Raw genomic sequence first — 13,237 nt, forward strand, 5'->3', positions numbered from 1 at the left:
AACCAACATGGTTAGAAGACAGCACTGGTTCACGTGGACTAAACCAATAGACTTAATCCTGGGTATTGCACCCAAAGCTTTACACCTGTGATGGGCATTTATGGGTACATGAGGTTTTGCAGACATTGCTTGAACAGCCTTGAATATGCAATGGTTTGTTGTAAAACTTCCTCATCTAGTGTAGACTCAGAGGCAAAAGACATTTTTAATGAAGCTTAATCTAAGGTTTGGAGACTCTGAACTTATTAGGAATCAGGGAGAAAACCACGGGAGGAGGCAGTGAGACACATCATGTGTAAAAAAGTCATCTGTAAATGATTTGCATTTTCTCCCTAAACATAACTGGCCAAATTCCTCCCTTGTGGAGTTCCACTGAAGACCCTTCACTTACTCCAGGAGTGAATTTGGCCCGATTTTAAACAAGATACAACCCAACTGCTCTCAGAGAAAGTCAATTTCCCACCCAGTTTTGCTAGTTTTGACTCTGCGCCCTGCGCCCTGGATCTGAAGTTTCCCTCTTGCTCCAACTCTGTCAGCACCAAACAGTTGTTTCGTGCTGTTGGATCCTATCCACACTGAGCGGAAACTTCAATGTGACTTTCTCTCCCCAGACACAGCTATCAGCAGTGCCGGGACAAGAGATAAGGAGCTGGGATTCCTGGCAGTGAGGCAGGCGCTAGGAGAAAAGCTTGTGCTTGGCACACCTGGAGTGGTTTGAAACTGGCAGGACACGAGTTAACCAATCAGGAGCTCACAGGGCACCATGCAACATTGCAACTCAGCTGATACTTTGTGCTTGTCTGACCTTATGGAACAATTTATTTTGCCTGTTCCATGCCCTTGCTGTGAAACAGTTCTGCCCCAATTCTGTGTGTGCTCAGAATTCTATGCCCTGGCTTAAGGATTCGGAGCGTGCCTTTACTTTTCACTCTGCAGGCCCAGATTACCAAGTGCTCGTCACTAGTAATCAAGGCCGTATTTCCCACTGCACTGCACTTAGCACCCGGCAGTGCCCTCTGAAACACTGATGGGCCTGGCTTCTCAAAAGAGCTCTCCACTCAAGGTGTTTCCACCATGCGGAGGCTCCTGAGAAACTGGCCACTTGTTTTGGTGCCTAAACAGAAATGGAGTTCTTTGGAGAATCTGGCCTCTAGTTAAGAAAATGATCATTGGCAGCACAGCATTTCACTGGCTTTGGGATCCCATCCCTGTAGATAACTTGCATTGTCTCTGGCCAGCGTTTTGCCACTGTGACGAAGGCAAAACGCTATCTTGGGTATGTCTCCACATGCCCACCTCCGTGTTACTCCTTCTCCACCACGACAGCTGGCTTACTGTTTCGTTCACTGCACAATCAAGTGACTCCTGCTCTTTACTTCTGAAATCTCAAAGGTTTAGCCTGTTGTTTGATCTAGGGCAAGGCCATTGATAAGCCAACTCAAGAACTTGACTCTCTCTGAGATGCTGACATCATCGGCCTGTTTGTTCAAGATGAATTTAATCATGAGAATATTATTTTTTTCACGTTTGCCAGCACTTTCGCTCAGCAGGAGGAATTCACTAAAGAGCTGTGGTATAGTCAGCAGATTCGGTCCCTCTGATGGCATGGCAGGCACACTGCTCAGAAACCAACCAGATTGAGAAATAAAGCTTCACACACCTGAAACTTAGGCCAGGGTCACTGGAGTTTATGATCTTTTGCTGCAACTTGATTTGGGTTTTCTAATAAGGCATAGGGGATTGAGAATCTGGAGTGAGCCCAGGTGGGGGTGACTTACAGAATCTGGAGTCAAGCCAGGAGTAACTCTGTATCCAGAACAAGCTGTAGGGGACTGAGAATTTTGGAGTGAACCTGGGGTGGGAGGGAGAACTGGAAATCTGGAGGGACAGGGCTTCTGGGGTGAGCCTAGGTGAGCAGGCAATCTGGAACAAGCCCAGCAGGGAGTGACTGGGAATCTCGAGTGAGTCTGGAGTGACTGGGCTTCCAGAATGAGCTATAGGAAGCTGGGAATCTGGAGCAAGTCCAAGGGTGCAGGGATTAAAAATCTAGAATGAGCGTGGAGGGAATGAACTTGAAATTTGGGTCCAGCCTGGGGCTGTGTTTAGGGTGAGCCTGAGCCAAGTCTCAAATGACCCTGTCTTCATAATGGAAAAAACAAGAAAGGGGATGCCAGTCAAAGTGCTGACACCTGCAGGGTTCTGAACCCAGTGACCAATGATACCAGAAGGGAAGCTCTCCTTGCACGTGGTCACACCACTGCAGCCCCACTCCTTGCCCTGTCATGTAAGCCAGGCAGGGTCAGTTTGGATAGAGACCTACCTAGTGTCTGGGAGAAATGGTCTTGGTTATGCAGAAAGTGACACTCTTCTGAGTCAGCACTGACCCACGGCCAAGCCTGGTATTAGAGAGCCCAGTGCTGTTGGAGGTGCTGCATTTTGGATGATGGGTGCAATCTAGGTCTGGCTCCATGTGATCATTAGAATTTTTGTGGCACATGTCACCATATGAGGGTTGTCAACCTCAGGTTCTTGGCAAAATTTCCATTAGCACCATCATACTGCTGACCTATATTCCCACAGCCATTTCAGCTGCCTGCATTATCCTTCGCTTCCTGCCCCGGACCTCTGTGCTATGTTACTGCACATTGTTAAAATCTTCCAGACTCCACCCCAGAGGTGGCTACCTCTCAGCTAACAGTGACATCATTCCTCTGGGCATACACTTATGGGTGAAATCCTGGCTCCAACAGGGCCAGGATTTCACCCAGTATGTTTAGGACCTGATCCTGAGCAGTGCTGAGCCTGAGGGGCGAAGGCTATAGGAGTTGAGCGTGTTTGGCACCTCTCCGGCTTAGTCCTCTGGTGTGTAACACACTTGGGATGATATTTTCGGGCTTGACTAGGCAGGTGACACCATTGCCAGGTATGTAGAAGGCGCATCTGCACAAACTAGCCCTGTTGCTGTGGTGTCAGTCACTGGTCTCCATTAGTCACTGGTCCCTCTCTATCAGAATGGAAAATGCTTTGGGGTCTAGTATAGATGGGAGCAAGCCATGGTCAATACTCATTCCAGGCAATCTGTTAGGCTCCTGGTTTTATCAGATGCTTGTTCCACAATAGTCAGTATAGGTTGGGCCAGAAGTGTCTAGAGAAAGAAAAAGTTAAACGATTGCAAAAACCCCCAACTGTACTCAATAATCGTCCTGCCTGGGGTGAAATATTTCAAAGAAAGCTGGGCTGCCTGGAAGATGCTGTCTGACTGAGATTGTCTAGTCCCATCTACACCTCCAGCTCTGTTCTTATGAGCGTGAACCTTTGTCTCTGGAGAAAGCCTGGAGGGAAAGCACAGTTTAGGAGGCTGGGACAGCAAACTCCCATAGGAGTGTGTAACTGCTCTGTACAAAGCTAGAGCCTGCAGCCATATGACCTTGGGCTCAGATCTCATCAGCTCTCAGGGCTGGACCTGGAGACCTCTAAAGATATATCTACGCTGCAATCAGAGATGCGATTGCAGCACATGGAGACATACCTGAGTGTCAGGATCCCAACAAGGGCAGTCAGGCCAAGGGTCAGAGTAGGGTCAAACCCGAGGCTGGGAGTAGCAGAGGACTTGCGTAGTCAGGTTCCAGGCTAGGGCAGATACCAAGGATCAGAGTCCAAGTCAGGGTGCAGGTCAGAAGGCAAAATGAAAATCGAACCAAGATCAAAGCCAGGATTTGCACAGGGAGCAAGGATGGTCATGGCAGCCACAAATGACCTTTGGGTTTATATCGAGTGGGGAGCCAGTGATGAGCCTTGGGGCTCCTGCCTGTCAGACCCCTTGACACAGGACTTTCCATGGGCTGTGTCCACAGCAGGTCATGAGCATCAGCGTGCAAGCTAGTTACAGCTGCTACTGGGTGCCTAGTAGTCCTACAGGGCCTGGGTTCTGGATCTGTGGAGTCGTACACTCAGCTAGCTTTAATCCAGCTCGTTTAGGTACCACATATGCAGGCTCTCCTAGCCTAAACTGGGAGGGCTTCACTCCCACGTTGCCATGGCTTTACTACTATTGTTATTCCAGCTAGCTAGATCAAAGCTTTCTTGGGTACATGTCCACATGCTGCAACCTCGCCTCTGTTTACAGGGTAGACATGCACTAAAGGGAAACCACTCTTTCCCCTGAGTCACAACTGAGCCAGGCCTGGGAATGGGGCTATACCACTGGGATTCCATCTTTCAAATAATGGAAGACCACAGTCCTCGCCTCACATAGGCCCGGTCTACGCTAGACACGTTTGCTAGTAGTAATGGCAGATGGGGCATGATTTCTTTTATGACATTCTGCTACCAGCAAACGCCCTGGTGTAGATGCAGTTGGACAGGCAGAAAAAAGTCCTTTTGCCAGTATAGCTGATTTCATTTGCACAACTGTTATAAGTTATACAGGCAGAAGAGCTCTTTTTCTGGTATAAACTGCGTCTACACTAGAAAGCTTTGCCAGGATAGCCATACTGATACAGCTGTACCAGCAAACCCTTTCTAGTGTAGACAAGGCCCTCGTCCCTGAAGATCCCTTGGGGCTGTTCACAAGAGATGGGGTGTTGCTGGTTGTGCTCTGACCACATTTTGAGAGTGGTAATTAACATTCTGCCTCCCTAAAATCACCCCATGTCTTCAGCTGGATATAGTATCCTCCGCTTCCCATCCCAGACTGGTGTGTAGTGCTGATGTGCTCTCCTGAACTGCTGCCATCTTCTGCCCTGCATTTCAGTGGTCCATGTAGCAATCCTCATATACAGCCTCTAAAGCATCTCGCAGACTCTAATGATTCCCTTTTCCTGACTAGCTTTTGCCCCAGGCCATGTGCCCTTGTGTTCAGGTATTTTAGGAACAGTGTCTCTCCAGATCTGTGGCCTGGATATCACATTGTTTTTATCCAGCTCAAGACATGCCCAGACAGAAAGATTTTTCTCCTGGCCTATCAGACAGCAATCCCAGTCCTACCACCCTGATTCACCCAGATTGCTCCCTTTTGGCAGTCACATGAGATAATCTAGTTCTGTTCTGAACCCAGACTGGGCTACAATGCAGAAAATACACAGAAAGTACAAATAGCCAGATTCATCCACTGACTTCAGTGGGCTACCCCGGGGATGAATTGGGCCCAAAACATTTAACATTAACTGCATCACTCCCAGACCGAGGGTATGTCTACACTGCAATTCAAGCTGTGATGGGGCTAGCGGTATCGGTGCTGGCGTGGCTGAAAATTAGCAGCGTAGATGCAGCGGCATGAGATTCAGAGCAGGCTAGCAAGGCGATCACGTGCCCAAGTTCCCCGGCGTATTTGTACAGCCCATGCTGCCATGTCCCCACTGCTAATTTAGTGAAAGCTAGAGCAGGTATGACAGGTTTCAGAGTAGCAGCCGTGTTAGTCTGTATCCACAAAAAGAACAGGAGGACTTGTGGCACCTTAAAGATGAACAAATTTATTAGAGCATAAGCTTTCGTGGGCTACAGCCCACTTCATCAGATGCATAGAATGGAACATACAGTAAGAAGATATATATATACATACAGAGAAGGTGGAAGTTGCCATACAAACTGTGAGAGGCGAGCAGGTATGTCTAACCAAGCTGCGATCACGCCTCAGATTGCAGTGCTGACAATATACTCAATGCAGCCAGCACATAGCTTTTCCTCTGGAAACCTTTATTCCTTCTCTCTGACCACCCCCTTCCCTCAGGCTTTCTCCGAGGATGGGCTCAATGTCATGTCGGCCTTTGTCTACACAGGGAAATTGACTGGAAGAGCTATTGTAGCAGTTCCTTATTGCCTGCATGGCCCTATTTTCAGACATTTTGCTTCCTGTCACCCCAGACAACATGGAAGATGCCACTTTGGAGCAAAAAATGGCATCCTCCAGGCAGCGTGACCTTGCACACACTGCACGTGTGAGGTTATGCTGAGCAGAGCAAAATGGTGTCCTCCACGCACTCAGGATAGTCGCAACTGCATCCGTTGATTGCATGACCCTCCGAGGTGTCACGACCCATCGTACGAGAACCCCTGAGATATTTCTATCATTGCACTATTCTGGAATTGAGTGATTTTTATTCTGGAACCGAGTATTCTTATCGGGAGCTAGTCTGGAATAGTTTTTTCAGCTATTAATATTCTGTTCAATTTCCCCATGCAAACAAGGCCTTCATCCTAGTTTACACTGGAAGCTCTGGATATTCCTGGGCCCAGTAGAAAACAATTTTGAGACAGACATAAGGAGAATTTGTTATTCAAGTACTCCCAGAATTTTGGATGTAAAATGGCACTTGGTTCTAAACTAAAATGCAGCCAATGCACTATCCAAAACCAGTTTGGATTTAGCTGATACACAGATGGGTCAACTCCAGAACCTTCTACTTGATTTCCTCTAAAATTTAGAGTTCTGGTAAAACAGGATCTGGATAAAAACCTACTCTGGTTTTGGTTCCATAAGGCAAAAATATCCACTGTCAAGGCTTTGCACAATCAAAACCTGACCCTATTGTGCCCAATCTCTTGAAACAAAGATCCGGGTGTAAATCTACGTGGCTACATTGACGTCAATGGAGCTATAGCCGAGATTCTGCAGAATTCACACCTTTCAGCGATGTGCAGTTAATTTCTTGATAACTATTCCCTGAAATCCCAGTTGCTTTCCCATCCCCGACGTGTGTGATGGGCAATGACTTCCTTAAATAAATGTCAGACAAAAATAATTATCCACATCCTTGTTTCAAATGTATGCATTCCCCCTCCTCACCCTCAGACTCATCAGCTCATAATGGTTCTCCCCTTTCCTCTGGTGGCTTTGTTTACACTAAAGTGAGCCATGGGGAGTTTATTATCTTCCCCGGGCGACACCTAGATATTGCATAGGGCTGGTCAAACAGGACTGTTCGGCATCATTTTCATACAAATAGGTCAACAACTGTTACATCTCTGTGTGAGAGAAAATTGTTCCCAGCTTCTGGCAGGAATCAAGTATTACCCCACAGCTCTGAGCAGGACAGAATAGCAACTCTAAATGCAAATATGAAACACCAAGGGTGTTATGTTTGTAGATGAATTAATGAGGCGCTGTAGCTGGAACCTCTTGGATGAAAGCTGCTCCGTACCGGTAATGTTAATATTTCCCACTGCACAATGCTTCACAGACATGCTAATTAATCCTCCCAGCAGTGCTATGATGTATCACTAACCCCATTTTATGCATGGTGAAACTGAGGCATGGAAAGATCAGGTGACTTTCCCAAGCCCAAACAGTAAGTCATTGGCAGAGCCAAGATTAGAACTGTACTTCCTGACACCCAATCCGGTGCACATTCCTTTAGATCACATTGCCTCGCTTATGAGTTTCACTATAAAACAGGTGACAAAAAATCCATTTAGTCCAAGAGGTGGTGACCCAGCCTGGAAACAGACAATCTCTTGCTGCAGAAGCCTGCTTGTGAAGTGGAAAGAAGACATTTAGGAGACAGAATACTCCAGAGGAAATCCTAAATGCCTGGATGAAGGAGGCTAGACCAAGTCTCTCTTCTTCTTCTCCTAAAACTTCACTTGGTGGCCAGATCTGCTCACGCTGATTCCTTTCTTCTCCTTTGTCTTATCTCGGAAGGATTTGAAGGACACCGAGATGAACCAAGCCCGACCTCGCTATGTTGTCGACCGGGCTGCATATTCTGTCAACTTCTTCGATGAAGAGTTTGAGAAGAAAAAGAGAAGTTATCCACTTGGGGAAAAAGTCAAGAACCTTTTCAGGTAATGTGGAATGCTACTGAGTCGCCTTCGGAGCCTGTTGCCAGGTCAGATTTGGCTCAGCAGTGCGGTGTTTGAGGGGGTGGAGACAGGGGAAGGAGAGAATGCGAACCCTGAGATCAATGCAACATTTTCCATTAAAAAAAATTCCAGGGGAAACATGTTTTTAAGCAAATAAATGGTCTCCTGTGGCATTTTATAACCCGGGCATTGAAGCAATGACAAGCTGTTAGCAATTTTCTAGTCAATTTCATAATTAGTAGAGAGATTTTTTTCAAAAGCATGAAGGGCAGTAGGCAACCAGCTGCCCCTGAAGCAGCCCACGACTATGGAGGTTTGATTCACACACACACAAAGGCTCTATCATTCAGCTCTGGCTGCATAAAAGGACCTGGAAATAATCAGAAATGGCCCCTTGAAAATACCCCCACGTGTATGGGGGCTCCTCAGCTGGCATAGACCTAGTGTAAGGGCTCTGCCCCGCCCTCTTATCAGCTCCCAGCATAGGGAGTGAATCAGAAGCAAGGCTGGAGTGCAAGGCATTATGGCTAGTCCTTGCTTCCCGGGGTCTAGTGTAGACCAGCCTTAAGGCTGCTTTCACTTACATTGGGTGCAGGGCCCTGCCTCAGAATATGGGGAGTGCAAAATTGGCTTAAAGCCACTTTAACACTCTTCCAACATGTATAGAGTCCTGGCCCTGCCCCCAGGACAGCAATGGACTAACTGAGAGTCAGGCCCAGCAAGCTAATAGCTAACTGAGCACAGATATTTGGAGTGGAAAGATTTCTGTACTCTGAAATCAAGATGGGCGGCTGTTTGAGGTGCTCTCTGGGCTTTGGATAGGCGAAGCCATAGGCTAGAGAGCCTTTGTTAAACTCGACACATTGATGCCTGTGAGGCTGTGGCTGTTCCCATGTTGACTTTAGTTTTGGGTGGCATCCAGATGCTTTTTAAGTGGAGAGAGTTTTTCAATAAGCCCCAGGAATAACTGCTCTCTCTCTCTCTCACTTCGCCGAAGTACAGAACAGCACCACCCCAGGGAGAAAATGCAATCACAGCCGCTGGAGATTAATACATCTGAGATAACCAGCGCTGAGTAATGAATATATATTTGATTGGGTTTGCACTGTAATTGAAAGGTAAATGGAGTTTATGGTTTTCACTTCAAATGAATCAGTCTACAGTCAGAAATGAAGGCAGCCTGGCTGTGCTCAGAAGAATGCTTTTGCTTTGCATTTATATAGAAAGCATCTTTCACCCAAGTATCTCAAAGGGCTTTGCAGACATTAACTGAGGAAGCCTGTGCATGTGTTGTTAGATCCATAGGACTGATAGGTAAGCTGAGCTTCACTGACATGCTTAAAGCCTTATAATGAGTCAGTGGCAGAAAGGAGAACAGAACCTAGAGAAACCCTGTGTAGAGAAACCCTGAAAGTCCTATGTTCTAACCACTGAAGAAAGATACTGCCTGAGATCCCTGAACAGTTCAGGGGATGTAGATGTAAGATCTTACTTTAATTTCAATAGCGGATATGTGTCTAAATCCCTGTGATTGCTTTGGAAACTTCACCTGCTCTTTCTAAAGTAGAAACCCTGTCCAACCATGCATTCTAGGGTAATATACAAATCCTGGAGATCCACTTCCCTTTTCCAACATGTGTGATGTTCAGCCTATGCTAATAACCAGTGGCATGGTTGTCCACTGAATGCATCCAATGAAGTGAGCTGTAGCTCACGAAAGCTTATGCTCAAATAAATTTGTTGGTCTCGAAGGTGCCACAAGTACTCCTTTTCTTTTAGTGTGAAACATGCACAGAATGCTGCCACATCAGACTGGTGATGCTTCTCACACCCAGGTTGGCTTTGTATCTGCTCCACACTAGTGTAAATGGCTTCCCAAGGCAAGAGGCAATGAAAATCAGGACCATTGTCCTTTGCATAGGAAACCTCGTAGTGAGGGGAAATGCTTCTTATCGGGACCCTCCTTCCTTACTTATGTTCATTTCCTCTCTAGATGTTCATCATCCAGGTTCAAAGTCATCATCTACAGTCTGTTTCCAATACTCGTTTGGCTCCCTAAATATAAAATTAAAGACTACATTGTGCCCGATGTCCTTGGGGGAATCAGTGCGGGGACCATTCAAGTGCCACAAGGTGAGACCAGGTTTCCTTTCTCTAGTGGGGGTTAGGAAGTAACTTCCCCCCATGAGCAGCTGGGAGGAGAGAACATTCCCACCTTGCTCCAATTAAAGTTCGGACACGCTGTCGATGGCTGATTTTATCCCCTTCCTGGGGTTTGGCTTTATTAGTAACAACAGAACATAAACCCTCAGCCAAAGCTTTCTCCTCAAAGCTGGCTCGTCCTGGTTTTCCCTGCAGGGCCCCCCTGGCTCTGCCCCTAGTTGCCTCTCGCCAGAGGGTCACATCTCGTATCCTGGGAGAGTTAACACGCTGCATTTACCACAAAGACCCCGCAGCACTGACACAGCAGCTTTGTGCAGATTTTTAACTTCTGCTAACAGGACGAGTCGCTACTAGAAGAGTCCTGCACCCCTATGAAGGCTCATAGACCCTGCTGCCTTGGTGCAGTAGCCCACTCCATAAATGTCCCGTATGGGTTTTCTTGCATCTTCCCCTGGAGCATTTAGTACATTGCCAAAGACAGGCTGCCGAACTAGCTGGGCCACTGTTCTGTGCCAGGAGGGGAATTCCCAGGGCCCACAGCTGTAACTGAGATGGAAGATCTGAAGTCAATTTCACTTGCATTTTTCAGGGATGGCCTTTGCACTGCTTGCCAATCTGCCTCCCATCAATGGACTCTACTCCTCCTTCTTCCCTTTGATACCCTACTTCATCCTAGGTGGTGTCCACCAGATGGTCCCAGGTAAGTTCCCCTTTTTAGTTCTGAAATTTGAATGTCTGTACATTCCAACTACGTTCATTGCCCAAGGGCACATCCTCCAGCTGTACCATATCTCCTGACAGGGCGCTGTTTTACCAAGCCTCCTCTCTGGTGCATTAGTCAATGTCCTGGATCCCTGGTGCCTGCTGTATAGCATTGCGCCATGCGCTGATAAACCACTGCCGTGTTCTGCTACAGAACTGACTGCATTGCAGTGGTGGGTGATTCCCAATTTACGTTAACGCTTTTCAGGATGGGATGCTTGTATACATGTAAGTCACCTGTTACTCTTTTGTCCTGTAGGCACCTTTGCTGTCATCAGCATTATCGTTGGGAGCGTCTGCCATGATCTGGCTCCTGAGTCCGATTTCGAATACTTTAACCATACCACCAATGAGATAAACATCAACAACACAGCCATGGAGGCAGCCAGACTGGAGATTTCCGCCACATTAGCTTGTCTGACAGCCATCATACAAGTAAGGATATCTTGGCACTAACACTGCAGTGTCCACTGTCTGAGCTAAGCCTAACCCTCCCCCTTGTATGAGGTTGGATTTTGTCATTTGTACACCCTCAAGGAAGGGGATGGCAGTGCCAGCAAGTGCAACAATTGGGACTGTTTCCAAGTAGATGATACCTGGAAACAAAAGGTTTGGAAGGGTCCTGTGGTCCTGGCTCCCACTTCAGAAACACTGGACCTCAGACACTATAGTGATTCCTACACTATAATAGGGATCTGGATAGATGGACCCATCCTATATTAAAGTTTCTGAACAAGAAAGAGACACATTGAGGTCTCTGTTCTTTTTCCATGATCAGCAGCTCATAGCAATTGCAGGTGTGTTTTTACTCCAAAGACACTTTCATGGGAGCACATTGGGTAGTAGAAAATTAAGCATGTGGCAATGCCCATAGGAGGCATGGTGTGCGCTAGACACATGGTCTGTATTTCCACTGCCTATGTTCAGAGAGGGCGTCTTGCTCATGGTGCAGGGCTGGGGGGAGGACGCAGTTGCCAACGTGGTGCAAAGCTCACCCTGTGCACTCTCCCAATCCTGTGTGCAGAGCTAGTCACTGTACTCGCCAGGTGACACTAGCGGACCCAAGGGAACAAAATGGCATCCCAGCCACACTTCCCCAGCCTCTATGTTGGCTCTTTGCCACCAGAGAATGCTCCCAGCCTGGCATGACTCTCCCTGGGCTAGTTAGACTGGCTCTGTGTCCAGACCGCCCCAGTGCCCCGTGCCAAGTGGCTGCCCTGCACTGCAGGGGCCAGCCTGGCACGTGCAGCAGTTCTCCATTAATGAACTCTGTGATGGCCCCTGCAGACGGGGTCTGGGCTGTTTCTAGTACGTTTACACTGTGATGCGTGTGTCCATCCATCCTTAGATCTGTCTGGGATTCGTGCAGTTTGGCTTTGTTGCCATCTACCTCTCGGAATCCTTCATCCGGGGCTTCATGACTGCAGCAGGGCTCCAGATCCTCATCTCGGTGCTCAAATATGTCTTTGGCTTGACGATCACAGCCTACACTGGGCCCTTGGCCATCGTTTATGTAAGTGAGCTCGCTGGGGTAGGGGCCTTCTCTCCACACCTTGGCCCAGGGGCTAGCATGCTGCAGACACTGCGTCAGCAAATACATGGGGACATTACTTAATGAATCCTAAATCAAATGAGCAGAGGGCTGAGAGGGTGTAAGCACATGGCAGTCTGCTCCATTTCCAGCACTCTCAGCTTGTACCCAGGGTGCCTTGTGCCGCTACTGTAATAAATAAAGCCACAATCAAACCTGAGCCCTGATAGTTTTTAATTATTACCATTGATGGGTCTTGAGGGAGTTTTGGAAGGAATATTAGCCCTCCTGCTTCAGGGCATGAGCCAGTCTCTAGCTGTTGGAGGTCAGGGGGAAACTACCTGTGGGTGCAGGTTATCCCATAAATATGACCTCTTGTGCCTTTGATCTATCTGGTATTGGCCACTGTCAGAGATCGGACACTGAACTAGATGGTCCCCTGGTCTGGTCCAGTCTGGCAGTTCTTCTGAGACAAGGTTCGGTTCATTGAAGGCAACACTGCTGGATTGACCTTAACCTGTTTAGGTTTGGAAACACAGAATCAGCTTAGTCAGCAGAGAGTCGGGCATGTCAGAGCGTCCCTGGGGCCAATGCAGGAAAATCCAAACCTGCAATCCCTAGAGACACTGCTTGATTTTTAGTATTCCAATGAAGACAGGTATTCTGTTTGGGTTTAAACATTTCCCAGCATTCTTTGCAAGTCAGGCACTGCAGTACTGAGGAAGTGGATAAGAATTAGGGACTAGAAAAAAAAAAAGAGACCCATAGGGCTTGATCCACATTTCATCCCCCTCTGATTAAGGCAATGGAGTGACAATGGCATAAGACTGCTAAGAGAGGGGAATCCAGCCCTGGTGAGCCTATTTTTACTGTCCCAGATGAGCAAAACAACACAAAAAAGGATGCAATCGGCACTAACAATGAAAAACAAATGAGCGTTTTTTCGATTGCTTTGAGTTTCAATAATCAAAGATGTAATTA

At 47.4% G+C, this 13,237-nt stretch overlaps 2 protein-coding genes across 2 annotated transcripts in view; one reads left to right on the top strand and one right to left on the bottom strand.

Annotated features, from left to right (window-relative positions):
• Positions 1-13,237, bottom strand: part of RHEX (regulator of hemoglobinization and erythroid cell expansion) — a 167,326-nt gene that overhangs the window by 105,742 nt on the left and 48,347 nt on the right. The window lies entirely within an intron of this gene.
• SLC26A9 (solute carrier family 26 member 9) overlaps positions 7,643-13,237 on the top strand; it is a 28,005-nt gene continuing 22,410 nt past the window's right edge. Inside the window, exons 1-5 of the mRNA XM_077839380.1 lie at positions 7,643-7,782; positions 9,794-9,933; positions 10,553-10,663; positions 10,985-11,160; positions 12,074-12,238. Coding sequence (XP_077695506.1) covers positions 7,658-7,782; positions 9,794-9,933; positions 10,553-10,663; positions 10,985-11,160; positions 12,074-12,238 — 717 coding nt within the window. The 5' untranslated portion in view covers positions 7,643-7,657. The remainder of the gene's footprint in view (positions 7,783-9,793; positions 9,934-10,552; positions 10,664-10,984; positions 11,161-12,073; positions 12,239-13,237) is intronic.

Source organism: Eretmochelys imbricata, chromosome 21 (genome assembly GCF_965152235.1).
Source record: "Eretmochelys imbricata isolate rEreImb1 chromosome 21, rEreImb1.hap1, whole genome shotgun sequence".
In the NCBI taxonomy this organism is placed as follows: Eukaryota; Metazoa; Chordata; order Testudines; family Cheloniidae; genus Eretmochelys; species Eretmochelys imbricata.